The sequence below is a fragment of the Chaetodon trifascialis genome, chromosome 14, assembly GCF_039877785.1.
Source record: "Chaetodon trifascialis isolate fChaTrf1 chromosome 14, fChaTrf1.hap1, whole genome shotgun sequence".
Classification (NCBI taxonomy): Eukaryota; Metazoa; Chordata; class Actinopteri; order Chaetodontiformes; family Chaetodontidae; genus Chaetodon; species Chaetodon trifascialis.
The window spans coordinates 18,364,500-18,383,348 of NC_092069.1; the positions used below are offsets into that span (position 1 = coordinate 18,364,500).

The following is an 18,849-nucleotide window of genomic DNA, read 5'->3' on the forward strand; positions in this document are numbered from 1 at the left end:
AGTCTCCACCAACTACAGAGGGAAACATCTCACTTTAGCTCTCTTTAGCTGCTAAATGCTCCACCGCGTTCACCAGCTAGCCGCTGGCCTTGTCCGTGTTATTTGGTGCTGATTTTATGGTGGTGTTTTTTTTTTTTTTTTTACTGCTTTTGAAACACGGTTTATAAATGCTGTAAGACTGAATCAAACAGTAACGTTGCTGTGTTGCTGTAATGAGCTGTAAAATGCTAAAACATCCTCTCCAGCTAAGTCAAACTTGCGTGCTAATTTTCTGTGGGTTTGTCGCTATGAAGGACCCCTTTCACAGAATCATTTGATTCATTGTGACCATAAAAATATTGACTACTGCAGCTTTAAAGTCTGTAATCCAGTCATTCTGGTTGAGGGTGAAAATTCAATTAATTTTAATGAAATCACTGCAGATAAATGTTTGCTTGTTGATTACTTTGGATTATAATAACATATTCTTCCTCTATTAAATGTGGAGGATTTCATCTAGTGTTCAAACTTTTTGGTTCATTAAAACTGAATTTTTAACTTTCAATATACCTGTTCAAACAGCAAAACACTGACTTTCTGTAATATGATATTACTCTCTAAAAGACAAACTGTTACTTCATTGAGGGGGATAGAAAAGGTCAACACTTCCAAGTTTAAGTTCCGGGTATAAATACACAAAAAACACAATAAACTAAGATGTTTTCAGAGGAGTGATGTCAGAAGGCCTCACAAAAACACAACTGAAGCGCTGTCAAGAGTCAAACCAACAGGCAGTGATATAACCCTAACTACAAAGCCATGTTGGCCAATCAGAAGCATGCAAAAAAGATATTACCAATCTGCTATCTGCAACCACAGGTCCGATCTGACGATGGTGAAGGCACGACCCGCCGAGTGCTTCTGTCAACAGTCAGCCAAAGAGTGAAAAACACTCAGAGGAAAAGTGTGAAAGTAATGTGACTTCGTGGCTTAAAGTGTGAGACAGCTGCTAACTCTGGGAGACGGACTGCAAATCAAATATGGAACCTCCAGTGATGACGGTCTCATGAGGTCCTTTGAGACTGAGTACGGGCTTAACGAGTAAACTTGTTGTGAAAGTTTTGAGGTTATTGATTCAAGATTCAGGCATCTTCTTCCACTCCTAGACGGCAACCTTTGAAAGCAAACATCTTAAGTAAAGATTGAAAAGTTTTGACAAAAAAAAAAGCTCTGAAGAAGTACGATCCAGTGGCTCAAAGTGTCGGATGGCTGCACTGAAGTTTTGACATTGTGGGTTTCATGCCTGAGTAAGTTATTGAATTTTGAAAGGCAGCACCCCGAGGCAAGGGTGAAAAGTTCTCAGCGAGGAGCTTTGAATGTGAAACTTTTCCACACCAGTATTGTAAATGCATCAAGACAAGAGCAGGTTCATTGCACAGCGGTCTATCAGAAGGGTGCAGAAGGCAAATTATCGAAGATGCGAGATGAACTATTTCAGAAAAATTCTACTTTTTGCATGGAAAGAACTGCTGCAGTGATGATAGTAACAACCAGCGGTGGAGGAAGTATTCATCTTCAGTTAGACAATAAGACCTCACTGCAAAAACACTCTGTTACTAGTAAGAACTCTGCATGTACTTAAAGTATCGAAGTAAATGTGCTCAGTGTGTAACTAGAACTGGCTTATGATTATGTGCTGTCTGTCCAGATTCATTTAATATATGTTTGAAGATTTACTGCTAAGAAAAGGAAGATATCACTATACTGACATGTATGATTCCAGTGAATAATCCTCATTGAGAAACATGCCGGCTTCAGAGGACTGACAGAGTGCTTCATCGCACGCTGCAACAATAACTTGAAGCTCAGTATCAGCAGAACCAATGAGCCTGTGGTCGACTACAAGGCTTCAAATATGGATGTTGCTGCAAAAAAGCTACAGATTGTACAACATCAATGCTTCACACACATCTTCACACCGCAGCACTGAAGATCTAAACAATCAGCACAGTTTCAAGGTGAGAAGCCAAGATTAGTGTCACCAATACAGTACCTGACCAAACGTGAAACATGGTCACAGTCTGCCTTCTGATCCTGAGTTATGGAGTTGAAAAACGGACAGAAAAGTGCTTTTGAACAACATCATGACGTCACAGTGAAAGTGACCTTTGACCTTTTGGATACAAAATATCATCGCTTCAAAAAAAATGTATTTTGCAAAGTGACAGTGACCTTTGACCTTTGACCACCAAATCTAATCAGTCCAATTCTTCGTTCCAGATGAAAAGAAACTGCCTGAAGGCATTTCGTGTTCGTGATGATGGGACGGACGTGAGGACAACCTGAAAACATGACGCCTCAGGCCACCGCTGTCACTGAGGCATGAAAATGTCCAGAGACTGATTTATTGCCATTATATATTATTCTATATTGTATTATTTATTATGTCATTAGATTAGTATTACACATACATCCACGTAATGATTGATGATACAATGATTTTCAAGGTTTCCTTTCTAATGATACGCTACTTTTTATTGGTTGCTGATTGATTCTGTTCATTGTGATGCTGACTATTTCTTGTGTCTGTATATCTGTCTCTTCATTGGGTGTCACGTATGCGTGTTCAACAAATGAATAAATACATTTGAAAAGGTCATGATTTTAGCTTCACTTAATCTATTGTCAGGGGGCAAACTTGATTTTCAGTATTTGTCTTGAAAGGAAGTGTTTAACTTTGTGGGAATGTGCTTATTCTCGCTGAGTTTAGATTAGAAGATTGATACCACTCTCGTACTCGCATGTTAAATATGAACCTGGGGTCAGCATAGTGTTAGCTTAGCTTGACATAAAGACTGGAAACAGGGGAAGCACCTAATGTGGTTAAGTTAAGGTAGATTTTATTGAGGATTCCTACTGTTTCCAGGTCTTTTCCAGGACATTATTTGGGCATAACAGAGATGTTATAATGTCACTACTTTGACCACTATCTCCTCTTCCAGTTTTCTTTTCTTGCTTTATTTTACTGCTCTGTTTAAACAGTATTATATTTATATATTTACAGTATTCTGTCATTGTATTTTATTTGGAAAGCCCAAGTGCTTTGCTAAGTGCTACGCAAATAAAATCTATCATTCTCATTATTATTAATTTACAGCCTGAATCCATTTTTCTTATGAATTACATTAAATGCCACTGCCTGAACACCAATAACACAAATAATAGCTACAATTTTTATAGTGACAAATCTAGACTGAGCTTTTATACCTAATGTATGATTCAAAGGTAGAGTTTGGATTATTAGCTGCCACTGACCATCTATAATGAGACTAATCACACCCACTGTGAGCCACCGCCACAGAAGTTTAGTATTTCATGTCATGTTATGGTCCATTTTACATTAACAATGCAGCTTTTGAAGAGACAATACTGGTAAAGTAGAACAGCAGCCAGCATTTAGCTGGTGTTTGACTCACACACATTGATTCAACCCCGGCTTCCCATTCATTATGATCCAGCTCTATCGGCAATGCTACGGAGCCACACATGCTAACCAATTTAACTTCATTCAACCACTTAAAACAAGCAGAGAAGAAGAAGAAGAAGAAGAAGAAGAAGAAGAAGAAGAAGAAGAAGAAGAACTACCACAGTTTGCAGCCAGCAGGGACTGATATTCATATTTGAAGGATAATGTTGTCTAATTTACATTATTCAGAGTCTGGGACACTTAAGTGCTACCATGTGACATGACTTGGGGCTCTGTTCACACTGTTTCCACTGCATAAACAAAAACAGCCGATTCAAAATACTCCATAAACTACCATTTTAACATTAATATGATCCTGAACATAACTCAGCCCTTTCACATGGCAGCTCTGATAGACCACTAGCTCATTCACAGCTGGAGGAAAATAGCAGGATTTGAAATTATTTTACCGGACAACACAAGACTCTTACAGGACATTTTACTTTCTGTAAAATTTTTGTAAAATTTTGAAAAAAATTTTGTGTCCATGACTGTTGAAGGTTTTCCAGGACACACGGTAACCCTCTCCTTTAATCCATAAAAATGATGACTTGGGGTTAAATAATATACATTGTGTTAGATAATGAGTATTAGAGGTGCTAGTTGATACCAGGCTAGTTGTTTCCCCTTGTTTCCAGTCTTTATGCTGAGCTACCGTCTCTTCTCACCTGACTCTCTGCAAGACAGCAAATAAATGCATTTCCCAAAATGTCAAACTATTTCTTTGAGCCATTACACGTTTGCAACTGTTTTTTGTTCTTTGCTGTTATTCGCGTGCTGTTCCTGTTGCCTGTTCTCATGTCCTCCGTGCTCTCTGTCCCATTTTTGTCTCTGAGATCAACTGCCGTGGAGCTTTAACTTTGACCTTAAGTCAAGTTAGGTCCGTGCTGTTGTACCATCCCGGCTCTCGGAGGGAGATCAGGCAATGTTTAATTCCATTTCTTTGAGGCTAGTTCTTAGTTTCAACCCCATGACTCAACCAAGTGTGCTCTGAGCTATCATGACAAATAGAGGGGGGAGCGCTTGTGCTTGACCAAACATTTTAGAGGAATATCATGGTAAATTACCATTTTCGTCCAGCACATACTAATTTAGTGACCTTAAGTCACCTTTGGCTGCATCGCTGCTGCTGCTGGGGTCAGTTTGCTTTGCTTCAGTAGAGCTTTGTTGAGCTTTGAGGCCAGCGGTAATGTCGCTCCCAGAAGTTGATCCTTTTATGAAAAAAAAGTTGACATGAAAGGTTTTATTTTCAGCTGTTTTGATTTTTTTTTAAAGACTCTCTCGCAGGAACTTGTTCATTAATCTTAAAGTCAAGTGTCAACAGTCCCCTTTAGCCTCATTGAAGAGGCCATGAATCAGCTCTATGATCTATTCCAGTACTGTGATTAAATAGAGTTTTGAGGTACTTTTTACTGCTGCACTGAACATTACTCTGATGCCAGCCAACTTACAACTTATGCTACTTATTGATTTTAAAATTCAACTGATCACTTTTCAAGCATTAAATGGCCTTATTCCAAATTCTATCAAGGATTTATTGGCTCACTCTGTGTTCTCAGATCTGTGGATGCTCTGCTGGTTATTCCTACATCCCGGCTTGTGAGCAAGGCTTTTCTGTTAGAGGCTCTGGACTGTGGGGATCAAACAGGCTACATCATTAACGTCATTTAAATCCCTCCTTAAAACTCTCTTTTATAGGAAAGCATTCATCAATGTTTAATTTATTGCTGGGTTTCATCATTTTTCTCTTCTCCTATAAAACACATGCATCTTTTAAATGAGATGCACTGTTTGAAAAAACATCTGGAATCTGGAATTTAAATTTTGTTTCCTGATTAAAAGATTATTGCCAATAATTTAAGAATATATTAAAAATTACCAAAAACAACAAAAATGTTGCTCATGCATTAATGCAAAGGTAACAATAATTCTATATAACACAATGAAAAGGGCTATTTTACATAATGAGTACTTTTATTTTTAACATTAACAATACATTTGGCTATTGATAATTATGTGCTTAAGGCTTTCAATTCAATATTTTGATATTACTGTAGTATTACTTTTACTTTGACATGATCTTCCACCATTGGAGATGTTTGTTGACTGGTAAAACTCTTAAAATGTGAAAGTAGCCCACAGACTCTCAGGTTACTTTTTCAAAATATCAAAGGTTACCTTTCCGATAAATTCACATCAAACTTTTATCTTGAACACACTTTTGAAGCTGGTGAGACAAACAGAGACAGAACCACAGAGGAGCAGACGGGGGTCATGCGGATGTGCAACAGAGCAGCAACCAAATGGCACATGGGTGTACAGCTGAGCTACTTTTCTTCAATTACTGGGGTCAAAATGCGCAACACTTGACACAACACTTTATTGATCCAAAAGGGAGGATTCTCTTTTGAGGCTGGAGCAGATTAGGCTTCATAACAGCATCCCTGAAACAGATAGGGGGATGCATATTGCAAAATATTTGAATTACTAATGTATCATTGCTTTAGAAGCTCAATTAAACAGTGTGAATATATGCAACACTATCAGAGAGCAAAAGCCTATTTAACTGAACTTCTTCTAGGCGAGGTGTTTGGGTACTTTGCCTAAAAACTAACAAGCTTTCCTATCAGTTTTGACACTCTCAGCCACCACCGAAATAGCTCAGGATTCAATACTTAGGGACCCCTCTAAAGACGAACCAAAATACCCTTGCTGAGCAGCCTACCTACAAATCTGGGTAGCTGTCTATTTTGTAGCTTATTCAAATTTGACTCATGAATATTTCATTTCCAATCCAAAGCGCTTTTTAACCTTATTTTCTCCCCTCACTGTTGACTGACGCACACAGTGACAAAACCTCACTCATTCTTCTAAATGAGAGTCATAATCTGAGACACATTCATTAAAAAGAAAAGGAAAAATGGCCAGTGCCCGAACGTGTATTGCAATATTTATTCGAGTGTCATATGAGACCTAGTTAGATTGCTTTTTTTTTTTTTTTCTGTCCACCCAGTTCTGCTTCCAAAACATCCTGAGGATATGAGCCACTTGCCAAAAAAAATTGCCCAATTTTAATTCAACTTTCTCTGTTTTTCCTCCCAGAAGTCTTGGCAGAGGGTACAGCAGGCGACAGGCCTCGAAGCCAAGCTGAGAGAGAGAGAGAGAGAGAGAGAGAGAGAGAGAGAGAGAGAGAGAGAGAGAGAGAGAGAGAGAGAGAGAGAGAGAGAGAGAGAGAGAGAGAGGCTGGTGAATTTTTCATTGGGGTCTGGCTCTGGAAGAAAAGCCTCCTCCTACTGGCTGCAAGGACATGCAGAGAGAGACAGAGGATAAGTGTTGGCCTCCCCATTCAATTAACCACATATTGCTCTGTAATTTCACCCTCACGCACACACTCAAACACACGAGGTGGAGTGGGTACACTGTTAAACAGCTCTGTGAGGAAATGGAAGTGGGCCTGAGCTTTTTCCTGGTGTCTAGTTTCCTAACGAGGAAGGTTTTTTTTCTTGTTTTTGTTGAGGGTTGGAGGTTGGGTCATTTAGTCGTCTCAGTTACAGTTTAGTAAGAGTTACAGTTAGACCGTAGCTACCACGGAGGACTCTGAAGTCATGTCCTTTGGGAGGAATTTGGGAGTTTTAGTCACCTGAGTGGAGTTTACATTATACAGTATATATAATGTATATTGTATTATGTATTTTGTATAGCATTCAACTTTTTGCTATGTATCTTGCTGTGAGGATATTCACGCATGCCTTAATCTATGATTATTTTATGGCACATCATGAAATGTGTGTATTCTGGATCTACTGATCCTCTACAGTACTACAAAGGAAATAGCCAGATTTTGTACTTGTACTTGCACTGTAATATCTAATGGAGATATCATATTTCTATCAACTTTTGTACGTTAGAATTGTAGTTGCTGCTGCCTGTTATTGTTGACTTTTGAAGTGTGTTTGCATTGGGGAATGCAAACCTGTTGGATTCTCTGCGAATCTGCACCTGATCTTAAAGGCACACCTGATGGCAACCAAGCACAGAGCGAATCTGAGGAAGCAACATGCGAAATGCGTAGTTTAGTCCTTTTTGTTTTTAATACAATCTGTTAATAATGCTAAAGTGTCCTGGTGTGCGCTGGAATATCAACTTTTTGGTTCACTGTGGTTTACCCTGCACCAGCTGGCACCCGGAGAGAAGCACTGCTGTGCACAGGGTGTCTTCAGTCTTTGAATTTCTGGGTTTTTAACTGTGAACTGGGCAAAGATTTGAAGACATCACCTTGCATTCTGGGAGTTCGTGATGGGCATTTTTTTTTTTTTTTTTTACTATTTTCAGACATTTTGTAGCCTTAACAAATGATATGAATGATACATAATTGCGGCCTAATTTGTTTGAGAAACATTCTGTTTCTAATTAATTTTAAATGTGATATATTTCCTTCGCACGTTTGATCATTGGCATATACTTGTACACTGATGCTGTTGCATTTTGGTTTAATGAATTTCATCATGTTGCAGTCAGATAACAAACATAAACAAACTTTCATTTTGAGCTGCACCAGCTTGTAAATCTGTAACTGTTTTCCCAAAATTAGAATTTATTTTCCGAGAGTCTCTCCAGTGCAGACCTGACACATGTTGCCCATGAGCCTATTACATAACAGATGTTCAGAAAAGTAGAGAAACTAGGAAAGTGAGACTCACTATCCAAAGTATCAGCGGTAATGAAAGAGCAAATGTTTGCTATATGACTGCAGCCACACTGACAGTGATCCAAGCTCTGTGCTCTTTTGAGGTACCCATGGCAGAAGACTTTAACATAAGCCAGCAGCTTGTCACTCAGTATTCAGAGCACAGGCCAGAGAGAGGACGCCCAATTTTTTTCACTGAGCAATATGTCTTCTCTCTGCTGTGACCTTTAAATGGCCCCGGACGCCCAACACAGATAAATGCGGCATGTTGGAGAGAACAAAGTGCTTTCAGACCATTTGTATTGAGCGTGTTTTTGATGAACAGCTCAAATGCTACAATCCAGCGTGGGGACATTCCTATGTATGTGCACATTATTGATTTAGGCACAAAACCTTGCCTGCATCAGGCAAATGACTTCCCCTCAGGGTTCTTTAAAAGGGTTTGTTCTCTGTTTATGATGTGAAATTCCCAAAGAAAAATCAATAGATTTTTTGTTCTGGACAGTTTTGTCCTGATTATCTCATCTCTACTGCTGTGTAATGAGTACGGTCTCCTAAGGGGTCGTAGATAGGAGGGGGGTGATCATGCCACAATGATTTAATCTCAGTAGCAACAGCTAAAATGAAAGTCACACTACAAGACTATTTGAGCAGCCTCCAAGTGTCTCTGTGTCTTACCCAGGCGCTGGCATGAGCCTTTTCACACCCATGGGTGCTCAGAGAAAGGATGGCGGCAAACACTGGAATACCGTTTTATAGGAGTTTAGCATTTTGGCACAAAACGGCATACTCAAGTTGAAAGTAGTGGACCACCTTTCCCTCGTGATCTTTACAGTTCTGTTCTCCATAGACAGACTTCACTAAGTCGCGGTCATGAAATGTTAGCATTATTTGAATACTGGGGCAAAAGGATGCTTAAAGCAGACCACAGCCTACCATTCATTACATAAGACCAAAACAAAGAGTCACACAGTGAAGGGTTATGGCTCGGGGTCGGGTGACAGCAGCATATGATTCATGGCTTGCTGTGCCCTTTTGTCTTGTCCTCCTTGTGGTGGGACCATCCACTGCTCTTAGCCAATGTTATTTCACAGCCTTCAGAGCTCGCTCCCTGTCTGTTTCAAGTAAACCGGCAATGTCATTTCCTATGCCTTGTTCTTTCCTTAGTGCAGGGATAAAGAAAGAATATGGCATGTGTCACAACAAGAGATGTTCTTTTTTTCTTCATTGTTTTGATGTTGGGAAACAACAAATAGTATCAACATTTCTTTTGATTTATCTGTAAAGGTTTCTTATGCGGAAGAATACATTAGCTTGACTTTTATTACATAAAAAGGTAATTACTGGACTCGTGGCTGGTGTTTGAGGTACCAGTATATGTTCAGACAAAGGAGGAGGAAAATGCCACAGAGAATAAATTCAATGCACTGCGATAACCTTTGATATTATACTTGGCCGAAGTATTTCTCCCTGTTATATTTTTGACTGCATGTTGTGTGTTCTAGTTGGAATTTTCTGACACTGAAAAGGTTTGAGTATATGTCTGGTTTGCATTAGGATTTCTCTATAAGGAGTCGATAAATGTGAAAAATGCAAATGAAATATCAAGAGGGCACGACTGATGCATTAATTTTAATAATTTCTAAAATTTCCATATGTGGACACACCATGTCGCATGGCCACCACATCAATAACGTCCATGCGGCTCATTTTAATTATGGAAAGGCATTGATTTTATGTAAATGAAATCTAGGAATGTATCTGCAAAAACATTTTCATTTGCCAGATGGTGAGTCCAGCAGCAAGCGTTTTCCTCTGAATATATGTGCAGACATCATGAAATTTTAGCTTTGAATGGGGGGGGCACACTCGCACTGTACTGAAACTGGAATGTTTGGTCTGCAGCAGTGGCTTCCCCCTCTGAAATGTGACGTTTGGAGCTTCTAATAGAGTCAAACAGCTGCTGACACCAGCTGTGTGGCACAAGTGTTCTCTCCATTTGTTCCTGTGGAGCTACATGCGTCCTGCCAGTCTCAACTCATATGTTTAAGAGAACTTTCTAGACAGACTTTCCAACAGAGACTAAACAAATCCAAAAAGGTATTGTTTAGAATAACAAAAAAGCTGTGGATATTTATTCATTTTACAAGTCACCTGACCCATGTTTGGATGTTCAGATACAGTAGATATGACTTGGGTTAATAAATGACCCCAGAAATGTTGCTCTTTCTGTTTTAAATCCATTGGTTCCACTGACTGTGTCCTGTGTCCGTTTTATTAAGTTTCTCTTTGTTAAAACACTGATATTAAGGGATTATTATGATGACATTCGGCAGAATTTTTTCCTATTGTCACTATTATTTATCAGAGTAGGCCTTCCACAGCCACAGTGAGGTTTTATAGTTTTATTATCATGATTTATTGATAGGACAAAGATCAAAAGGAAGCCTGTCATTGTCTGTCTGCCCTCACCGCTGTCCTCCATACTTGGGTGGTAGGCACAGATGTCCGCGCGGGAGTTCCCTCTACTTATCATGCCATTCATGGAGTGGCTGTTGTCAATAGGGCAATGGGCTACCAAATATGGAGAAGGGGTCACACAGCTCAGCCCCTTCTTCCAAACACTTGTCAGGGTATAAATTGGTCCGACATGACATTTCGCCACCCCTGGTTTACACACTCAAGATCCAGTGCCTGGTGCTGATCTGGTGAGTACCTGCACGGCTGACTGAAGGATCACTAAAAAATACCAACCAGTGGATTTAAGCCAGGACGATGGATACAGGATTTTAACACCAATGACAGTGACTTCAGCCTGTGCGTAACCAATGTCATCATCTAACCAAAACGGATCATCTCATCACATCAGCCTCATCAGCTTCTTTTGTTTTGCAGATTGTGGATTATAGTTGTTGCTAAATACTAAAAAAAAAAAAAAAAAAAAAGTACTTTCACAGTACAACTAACCCCATTCTACAACATATACTTCTATAGAATCTGATATTAGCATAATCAACTAACATTCCCTGGGTTCATTGTCCATAACAAGCGATCTTGTGTGTTGTGTTTCATGACTAGATCTAATTGTGCTCTGCTTGCTTGCGTGTGTGCGCGCCCCCGTGTGTGTTTCAGAGCTGACACCATGTGCGACGACGAAGAAACTACCGCCCTGGTGTGTGACAACGGCTCCGGCCTGGTGAAGGCTGGGTTCGCCGGCGATGACGCACCACGCGCCGTGTTTCCGTCCATTGTCGGTCGCCCCCGTCACCAGGTAAACTAAACTCTCCGTAATCCCCACAGATGTTAAGCAGGAGTATCACTTTAAATTGTTCACATCACACACAACACACTATGGATGAAAGCCAGGTCCACCGTGCGTAACTGCGCACTAAATTTACGCAGGAATACAGACAGTTTTTTCCCCCTGCAAACAAAGTCTGATTCCGCACATAAAAGTAGTTATGATGCTCTGTGACGATTATTAGGAGTCCACTATATCGCTAATTTCTGGTCCTTCCTGTTACCAGGGCGTCATGGTTGGTATGGGCCAGAAGGACTCGTACGTTGGCGACGAGGCCCAGAGCAAAAGAGGCATCCTGACCCTGAAGTACCCCATCGAGCACGGCATCATCACCAACTGGGACGACATGGAGAAGATCTGGCACCACACCTTCTACAACGAGCTGCGCGTGGCCCCTGAGGAGCACCCCACCCTGCTGACAGAGGCCCCCCTCAACCCAAAGGCCAACAGAGAGAAGATGACCCAGATCATGTTCGAGACTTTCAATGTCCCCGCAATGTACGTGGCTATCCAGGCCGTGCTGTCCCTGTACGCTTCCGGACGCACCACAGGTATGTCAACTCCCCAGGCGTCGAAGAGATTTTGTACGAGTTAATACATGAAGTCATATTTTACATATTCACCAACAGGTATTGTCCTGGACTCCGGTGACGGTGTGACCCATAACGTGCCCATCTATGAGGGTTACGCTCTTCCTCACGCCATCATGCGTCTCGACTTGGCCGGTCGTGACCTCACAGATTACCTCATGAAGATCCTGACTGAACGTGGATACTCTTTTGTCACAACCGGTGAGTCCAGCCAGCTAATTCACATTTATGTCGAACTTGGGTTAAAACGCACACAGAGGGGAAAAAAGTGAGTAACTCAATGGAACTAATGTCCTTTGTTTTGGAGAAAATAGACACTAACGCAAGTCCAAATACTTTCCACGCATATAACTATCATGACATATATTTTTTGACATGTTTACTGATGCACGTGGCTGACATCATACACATCTGATCCCCTCCAGCTGAGCGCGAGATCGTGCGTGACATCAAGGAGAAGTTGTGCTACGTGGCTCTGGACTTTGAGAATGAGATGGCCACCGCCGCCTCCTCCTCGTCCCTGGAGAAGAGCTACGAGTTGCCCGACGGTCAGGTCATCACCATCGGCAACGAGCGTTTCCGGTGCCCCGAGACCCTCTTCCAGCCCTCCTTCATTGGTGCGTAAAGGCGAGCGCAGACGTCGAAGAAGAGTTAGCTGTACTGACACTAATGAACTTTAGTTTTAATGGTTTCCTAGTGTTACTATAGTTATTTAATCATTAGAGTTAGCCTAAAATATGAAATGATCCCAATACTTGCACCAGTGAAACAATGTTCAAAGAAGGGCACAATGTGCCCAGAGTCTACGCCGCGCATGATCTAAGTCTTATTATAACAGAATAAACGTTGGATAAACGGATTATTTTCTGAAAATAGACGTGTTAATTGCTCTTATCAGTGGCTGGCCGCCTAATCATGATCACCAACTGGAGGTCACAGTTTATCCACCCTCTGCTTTACCACTTCATGGCCGATAAATAGACACGTGTAATTTAAAGCAGGCTCTTATTGTTCGCATTTGTTCCGCGGAGCGCGCAGCTGTTGGCGGAGCTGTCCATTCAGCACCTGTTCCGACAGCTGACTGCGGTGTCAGACGTTGCTGCGGGGGGGTAAAACTCACTAACTTGTCCGCTGTTATTTGTGCAGGAATGGAATCTGCTGGCATCCACGAAACCACGTACAACAGCATCATGAAGTGTGACATTGACATCCGCAAGGACCTGTACGCCAACAACGTCCTGTCCGGCGGCACCACCATGTACCCTGGTATCGCTGACCGCATGCAGAAGGAGATCACGGCTCTGGCCCCCAGCACCATGAAGATTAAGGTAACTTTGACTCACTGTTGAACGCAACTGGGGCATTTTCTGTGAGCACAGCGGCCAGATTAACCCGTGTGTTTGCGTTTAGATCATCGCCCCCCCTGAGAGGAAGTACTCTGTGTGGATCGGCGGCTCCATCCTCGCCTCTCTGTCCACCTTCCAGCAGATGTGGATCAGCAAACAGGAGTATGATGAGGCTGGACCCTCCATCGTCCACAGGAAGTGCTTCTAAGCGCCAGGCTGCCCCCCCTCCCCTTCCCCCCTCCTTCTGTGCAGAACTCTTGTGTTGTCGTCAAATGCTTTGTTTACACTCAAGTGCAATTTATATGTGGATATGTATAGGTTTATAAATAAACGAGAACTGGGACTTGCAGGAGACGCGTGTTTCTTTTCTGAAAAATAAGGATGTTTTATCAGGATCTGATTCAGGATCTACAAAAAAAATCTTCCTCCCTCCGTCTCTCGAAAGCAGCTAGGCTCTGTCCTTTGGTCACGTGATGGATGAGCAGAGGTTATTAAAGATTTGAATCCGAAAAGATTACAGTGAGCGGAGAGGATAAGCCACCTCATGAGAAATTAACCGCACAAAGTTTCAGTAAAAGCACCGCTGTCACGTGATCGGTAATCCCCGTTTTCCCAGGTCGGACAAAGCTCACACTGCCTCCCTGTAAAACTGCTGGATACATTCAGTTTGTACTGCAGCCAGCAACAACAACTATTTCAAAAACAATGAAGTTAAAAATATTCCCAAGTAGGTACCAAAATCTGTTCTTTTATACTTATACAGCGTTTCTTATGGCTGTTTGCGCTGTAAATCCACAGTGAAGCCTATTTACTTTTAAAGGACAATCGCATTAACAACTAGGACATAACAGTGGTTTAATATTTGTGCGTTCACACACAATGCAACGCCAAAAGTTGATCAAATCTAAGAGCGATATATAGGGCGGGGTCACATATTTTGTTTCTATTTTTAAACCTTCTCACAGACGGAGAGAGAGAGGGAGAGAGAGAGAGAGAGAGAGAGAGAGAGAGAGAGAGAGAGAGAGAGAGGCAGGTTGCTTGTAAAGCGATTAGCAACTCGGATGGTACTTTCACTCTGTCACTGTATCCAAAGCATCATCTTTGCCCGAGGTGGAAACAACAGCTCTACCAGCCGGGCCAGCAGCCTGCGACATGGGGAGGGATGGCTGTGGGCTATCCGCTCCAAGAAAGGAAGAGCGGTCCATTTCTAAAGCCATACACTCCCACAGGTTTTACACATAGGCGTCCAAAACAATAGGCTGTGTGGAAAAAAAAATATCTATTGCAGCCTGTATATCACTGATAAGTTGAAAACACAGAGAAGTCACCTTGACCACTGTGCCCGAGACACGATGCGTCCACAAGCCTTGTCCCGTAAAGATGTTATATGTGGTGCACGTGCGGTTCTGTCGCCCATGGTAACAACACAGCCAAGGCTCAGGGTTTGATTCTCATGTGGAAACACCCATGCAAAAATGTTCAAGGTATTAAAGGCTGGAACACTCTGGACACAGCTGTCCACAGCAGTGTCCACTGAATGGCGCACGCTATAAACAAAAGTGAAATATTGGAAATCAGAAGCACTGGTACTGCTGGCTGCGCTCCATCGACCTGTCTGCGCGTACGTGACGCATGGGAGGGGGGAGACTACTTAAAGGCGGATTAACGCTGGCAAGACATTAAATCCAACCTCCCTCCATCCAGACGCAGCGCGCAGCCCATCAACCTGATCTGAAGATCGAAAATAGGAGGGCTTATAGTAATCAGCCCTTCAGACTCCCATGACAAGGAAAAGTGTGGCAACGTCGTGGGAGCGCTCGGCACACACAGCAGGACGTTCACTGGCGCTGCGCGCTCAGCACATAACCAACCAGATAGCGCGCAGACAGACGGAGAGAGACGGGGACGGCGGCAGCATCCCGTGACGGATGCATTTTTTAGCTAAAATCGGACGCTTTGGAGACTGACAACAACGAGAGTCAGAGAGAAGCAGGACGGGAAATAACGCGCTTTTTTTTGGAGGGATTTGAACAGAGTGCCGTTGTGCTCTAGTCTTCTCCGGATGCTCAGAAATGGGGGAATGGACTATACTAGAGAGGCTCCTGGAGGCTGCTGTCCAGCAGCACTCTACTATGATAGGAAGGTAAGAAAACAATAAAAAAAAGGTCAACCGAAGAATCGCAGCAGCCTCCAGGATCGTCTTTAGCATGGTTCCCAGTCCCCCGTTTCTGTCTTGTGCCTCAAGGATCTTCTGTAGCATGGTGCCCAGTCCTTCGTGTCTGTGTTGTGGATTTTTCTGTCTTGTTTCACAGATTTCCTTTTTTTCCCCCCTCCCTCTCAACGAGACAGCTAAGTAAATCAGTTGACAGCTGTCTTTTCAGAACCTGGAACGGTGCTGCAAACAGCGCAAACAAAATATCATTTCATGTTTTCATCCATCCACTTATCTGACGATTGTTGGTGAGTTTGAGTGGTGGTGTGTGTGCTGTCAGTGGTGGCAGAAGGAGATTGAGAGAGCAAGAGAGAGAGAGAGAGAGTGTGTCGGCGTTATCGCATCTTTCCATGATCAAAGCGCACACAGGTACAGTCAAAGCGACGTCGATCGCTTACATGTCATTTCGGCCATGAAATCAGACAACACACGCCACACAGACACGTCGAGACACGCAGAATAAGAAGAACACAGTCACGAACACATATCATCCTCCAGAGCGTCCTGCTTCAGCACTGGACAGCTCCCTAAATCCAGCACTCCACCAGATTTGGACTCGGCGCTTCGGCGCACAACTGAGCCACACATAACACACATATTTACACTCATTTTCACATTGTTTGTTTGTTTGCTTGCTTTTTAGGATCCTACTAACAGTGGTGGTCATCTTCCGGATTCTAATCGTAGCAATAGTTGGAGAGACTGTCTATGATGACGAGCAGACCATGTTTGTTTGTAACACCTTACAACCGGGCTGCAACCAGGCATGCTACGACAAGGCATTCCCCATTTCACACATTAGATATTGGGTTTTTCAGATCATCATGGTGTGCACCCCGAGCCTTTGTTTTATCACGTACTCGGTGCATCAGTCGGCCAAGCAGAAGGAGCGGCGGTACTCAACAGTCTATCTGACACTAGATAAGGATCAAGATTCACTGAAGCGAGACGAGAGCAAAAAGATAAAGAACACCATTGTTAATGGAGTACTTCAGAACACGGAGAACTCCACCAAAGAAGCCGAGCCGGACTGCTTAGAAGTCAAAGAGATCCCTAATTCGGCCATGAGAACTACAAAGTCCAAAATGAGGCGACAAGAGGGCATCTCCAGGTTTTACATCATCCAGGTGGTTTTCAGAAACGCGCTGGAAATTGGCTTTTTGGTGGGTCAGTATTTCTTGTATGGATTCAACGTCCCGTCGGTGTACGAATGTGATCGCTACCCCTGCATCAAAGATGTCGAGTGCTACGTCTCCAGACCCACGGAGAAGACAGTGTTCCTGGTCTTCATGTTCGCGGTCAGTGGGTTTTGTGTGGTGTTGAACCTGGCGGAACTCAATCACTTGGGGTGGAGGAAAATCAAAACGGCCGTGCGGGGCGTGCAGGCTCGGCGGAAGTCCATTTACGAAATCAGAAATAAGGACTTGCCGAGGATGAGTGTGCCTAATTTCGGCCGCACTCAGTCCAGTGACTCTGCTTACGTGTAGCACACATGGGGAGGAGGAGGTGACAACATGTAAAAAAAACAAAACAAAACAAAACAAAAGAAAAAAACAACAACAACAACAAAAAACGAATAACAAAAACGTGATGATGGACACATGATGGACAGCTCCGCACGCCTAATTCGTGTCATGACTTTAAGAGTGGGCAGATTTTCTTTTTGATTTGTTGGTCTTTTAAGGACGTCATGGCAAACGTGGATCCCACGTTTGTTGACTTATTTATTATTGCACTGATGCAACTTTTTAGTAACGTTTATACTCTATGTAAGATGCTAAATGGAGACAGTGTTAACGTGTTCACATATTTACTCTTTGCGGGCTGTTCTGTTGTACTTGAAGGGAGTAAATGCAAAAATTGCACTAAGAGGTGAACACTGGAGGGCCTGACCTTATCCAAAATGTGCTACTGACCTGACGGTGTTTTTAAGACATGTTCCTTTCCATCTATTTTTGGCACCAACCTAGTTAACTGGCACCATACACAGTGGTTAAAGGGAAAAAAAAGATCTATCATCCAGATTTCTATATGCATAGATATAAATCCTTACTGGCTATGGTTCGACCTAGTTGAAATACATCAGCGTAATTCATGTTTTTTTGTTGCCTGTGTTGCACCACTGACCTTAACATATGTAACCATTCCATTGCTTTATAGCTGACTTGCAAAACAGTATCTGGTGAATTTGCTGCAAACGCTAACGTCTGTGACTTCCTTAATTTCTGACACACCAAAGCGCCCACTGCTTTTATTTGTGAAGTGTTCTCTTGCTTTTTGTGTAATCAAGTGCCATACTTGTATATAAACATGATATATATGTATACATATAAATATATAAATATATAATAATCATCATGAAAGCTGATTCCCTGCTTGGATTATGCTAAATGCCGCCCAGTTTTTTTTATTTGCTTTAAATGTATTTGTTGTGATTTAAATGAAAAAAAAAAAAAAAACCTAAAAAAAGAAGATAAACAATTTTCTCTGTTTTAATTTGCAAATGACTGGAAAAAGAAATTAAATGCTAGTCTTTTTTTATATACAAGAAGCAAATGTCTCTCCCCAATCAAGGCTGATCAAAAAAACTGAAAAATAGCACAAATTGACATTTTTATCAAAGAATGGGCAATAGAAATCTGCTCTGGTGCTACAGTTTTTCATAGAATGGTTTTAAATGTAACCGAAACAGACCAGAAAAAAGAAACAAACATCTTTTTTTTCTGTGGAAAATAAAAGTGGGATTCATGTACACCAGAACCGTGTGAGGTGCAGTACTTTGTGTCTGCTACTCTAGCTTGTGTTGACTGACCCATCACACAGATAGACATCCAGAGGAAGTTTTGCCTTGGTGCAGTGAAGATGTTAGCCACACCCACTCTGTACAAAAAAAAAAGGAGCAGAAAAAAGAAAAGAAACCACTGCAGGACACACCTTGTACAGGATCCCATCACTCTGCAATGTGTTGCAATACTGATGCTGCATCCACGAGACACATCAATACTTACGCTGTATATAACAGAGTGGCCTGTGGGAACTTTTCATCTATATGGCGTGCATCAAATCCAAAACTGCCCTTATGGTGAGCTACACATTCACAGTGTCCTGCTGTGAACTTAGTTTGTGACTTTCCTCCTACTCTGCAGGAATGACAAAAAAGCTGATTGTGATTCTGAATGCTGAGGGAGCTGCCCTTTCTGCAGCTCTG

At 42.1% G+C, this 18,849-nt stretch overlaps 2 protein-coding genes across 2 annotated transcripts; both read left to right on the top strand.

Moving 5' to 3' along the window:
* The first annotated feature begins 10,868 nt into the window (after positions 1 to 10,868).
* Positions 10,869 to 13,681, top strand: LOC139341905 (actin, alpha cardiac muscle 1). The gene is made up of 7 exons (XM_070978619.1): positions 10,869 to 10,900; positions 11,325 to 11,463; positions 11,720 to 12,044; positions 12,123 to 12,284; positions 12,509 to 12,700; positions 13,230 to 13,411; positions 13,494 to 13,681. Exons 2-7 carry the CDS (start codon positions 11,335 to 11,337, stop codon positions 13,635 to 13,637), a joined length of 1,134 nt encoding a protein of 377 aa, XP_070834720.1. The 5' UTR covers positions 10,869 to 10,900; positions 11,325 to 11,334; the 3' UTR covers positions 13,638 to 13,681.
* Positions 13,682 to 15,107: 1,426 nt separating this feature from the next.
* LOC139342637 (gap junction delta-2 protein) lies at positions 15,108 to 18,122 on the top strand. Its single transcript, XM_070979848.1, has 2 exons — positions 15,108 to 15,572; positions 16,285 to 18,122. The coding sequence occupies exons 1-2, from the start codon at positions 15,502 to 15,504 to the stop codon at positions 17,126 to 17,128; spliced, it is 915 nt and encodes a 304-aa protein (XP_070835949.1). The 5' UTR covers positions 15,108 to 15,501; the 3' UTR covers positions 17,129 to 18,122.
* Positions 18,123 to 18,849: the final 727 nt, after the last annotated feature.

Excerpts from the sequence above, each read along its gene's own strand:
- LOC139342637 (XM_070979848.1), top strand. The coding sequence starts at position 15,502 with ATGGGGGAATGGACTATACTAGAGAGGCTCCTGGAGGCTGCTGTCCAG. Across the intron at positions 15,573-16,284 it reads CACTCTACTATGATAGGAAG|GATCCTACTAACAGTGGTGG; the intron begins GTAAGAAAACAA and ends CTTGCTTTTTAG.
- LOC139341905 (XM_070978619.1), top strand. The coding sequence starts at position 11,335 with ATGTGCGACGACGAAGAAACTACCGCCCTGGTGTGTGACAACGGCTCC. Across the intron at positions 12,045-12,122 it reads CGCTTCCGGACGCACCACAG|GTATTGTCCTGGACTCCGGT; the intron begins GTATGTCAACTC and ends ATTCACCAACAG. Across the intron at positions 12,701-13,229 it reads CTTCCAGCCCTCCTTCATTG|GAATGGAATCTGCTGGCATC; the intron begins GTGCGTAAAGGC and ends TTATTTGTGCAG.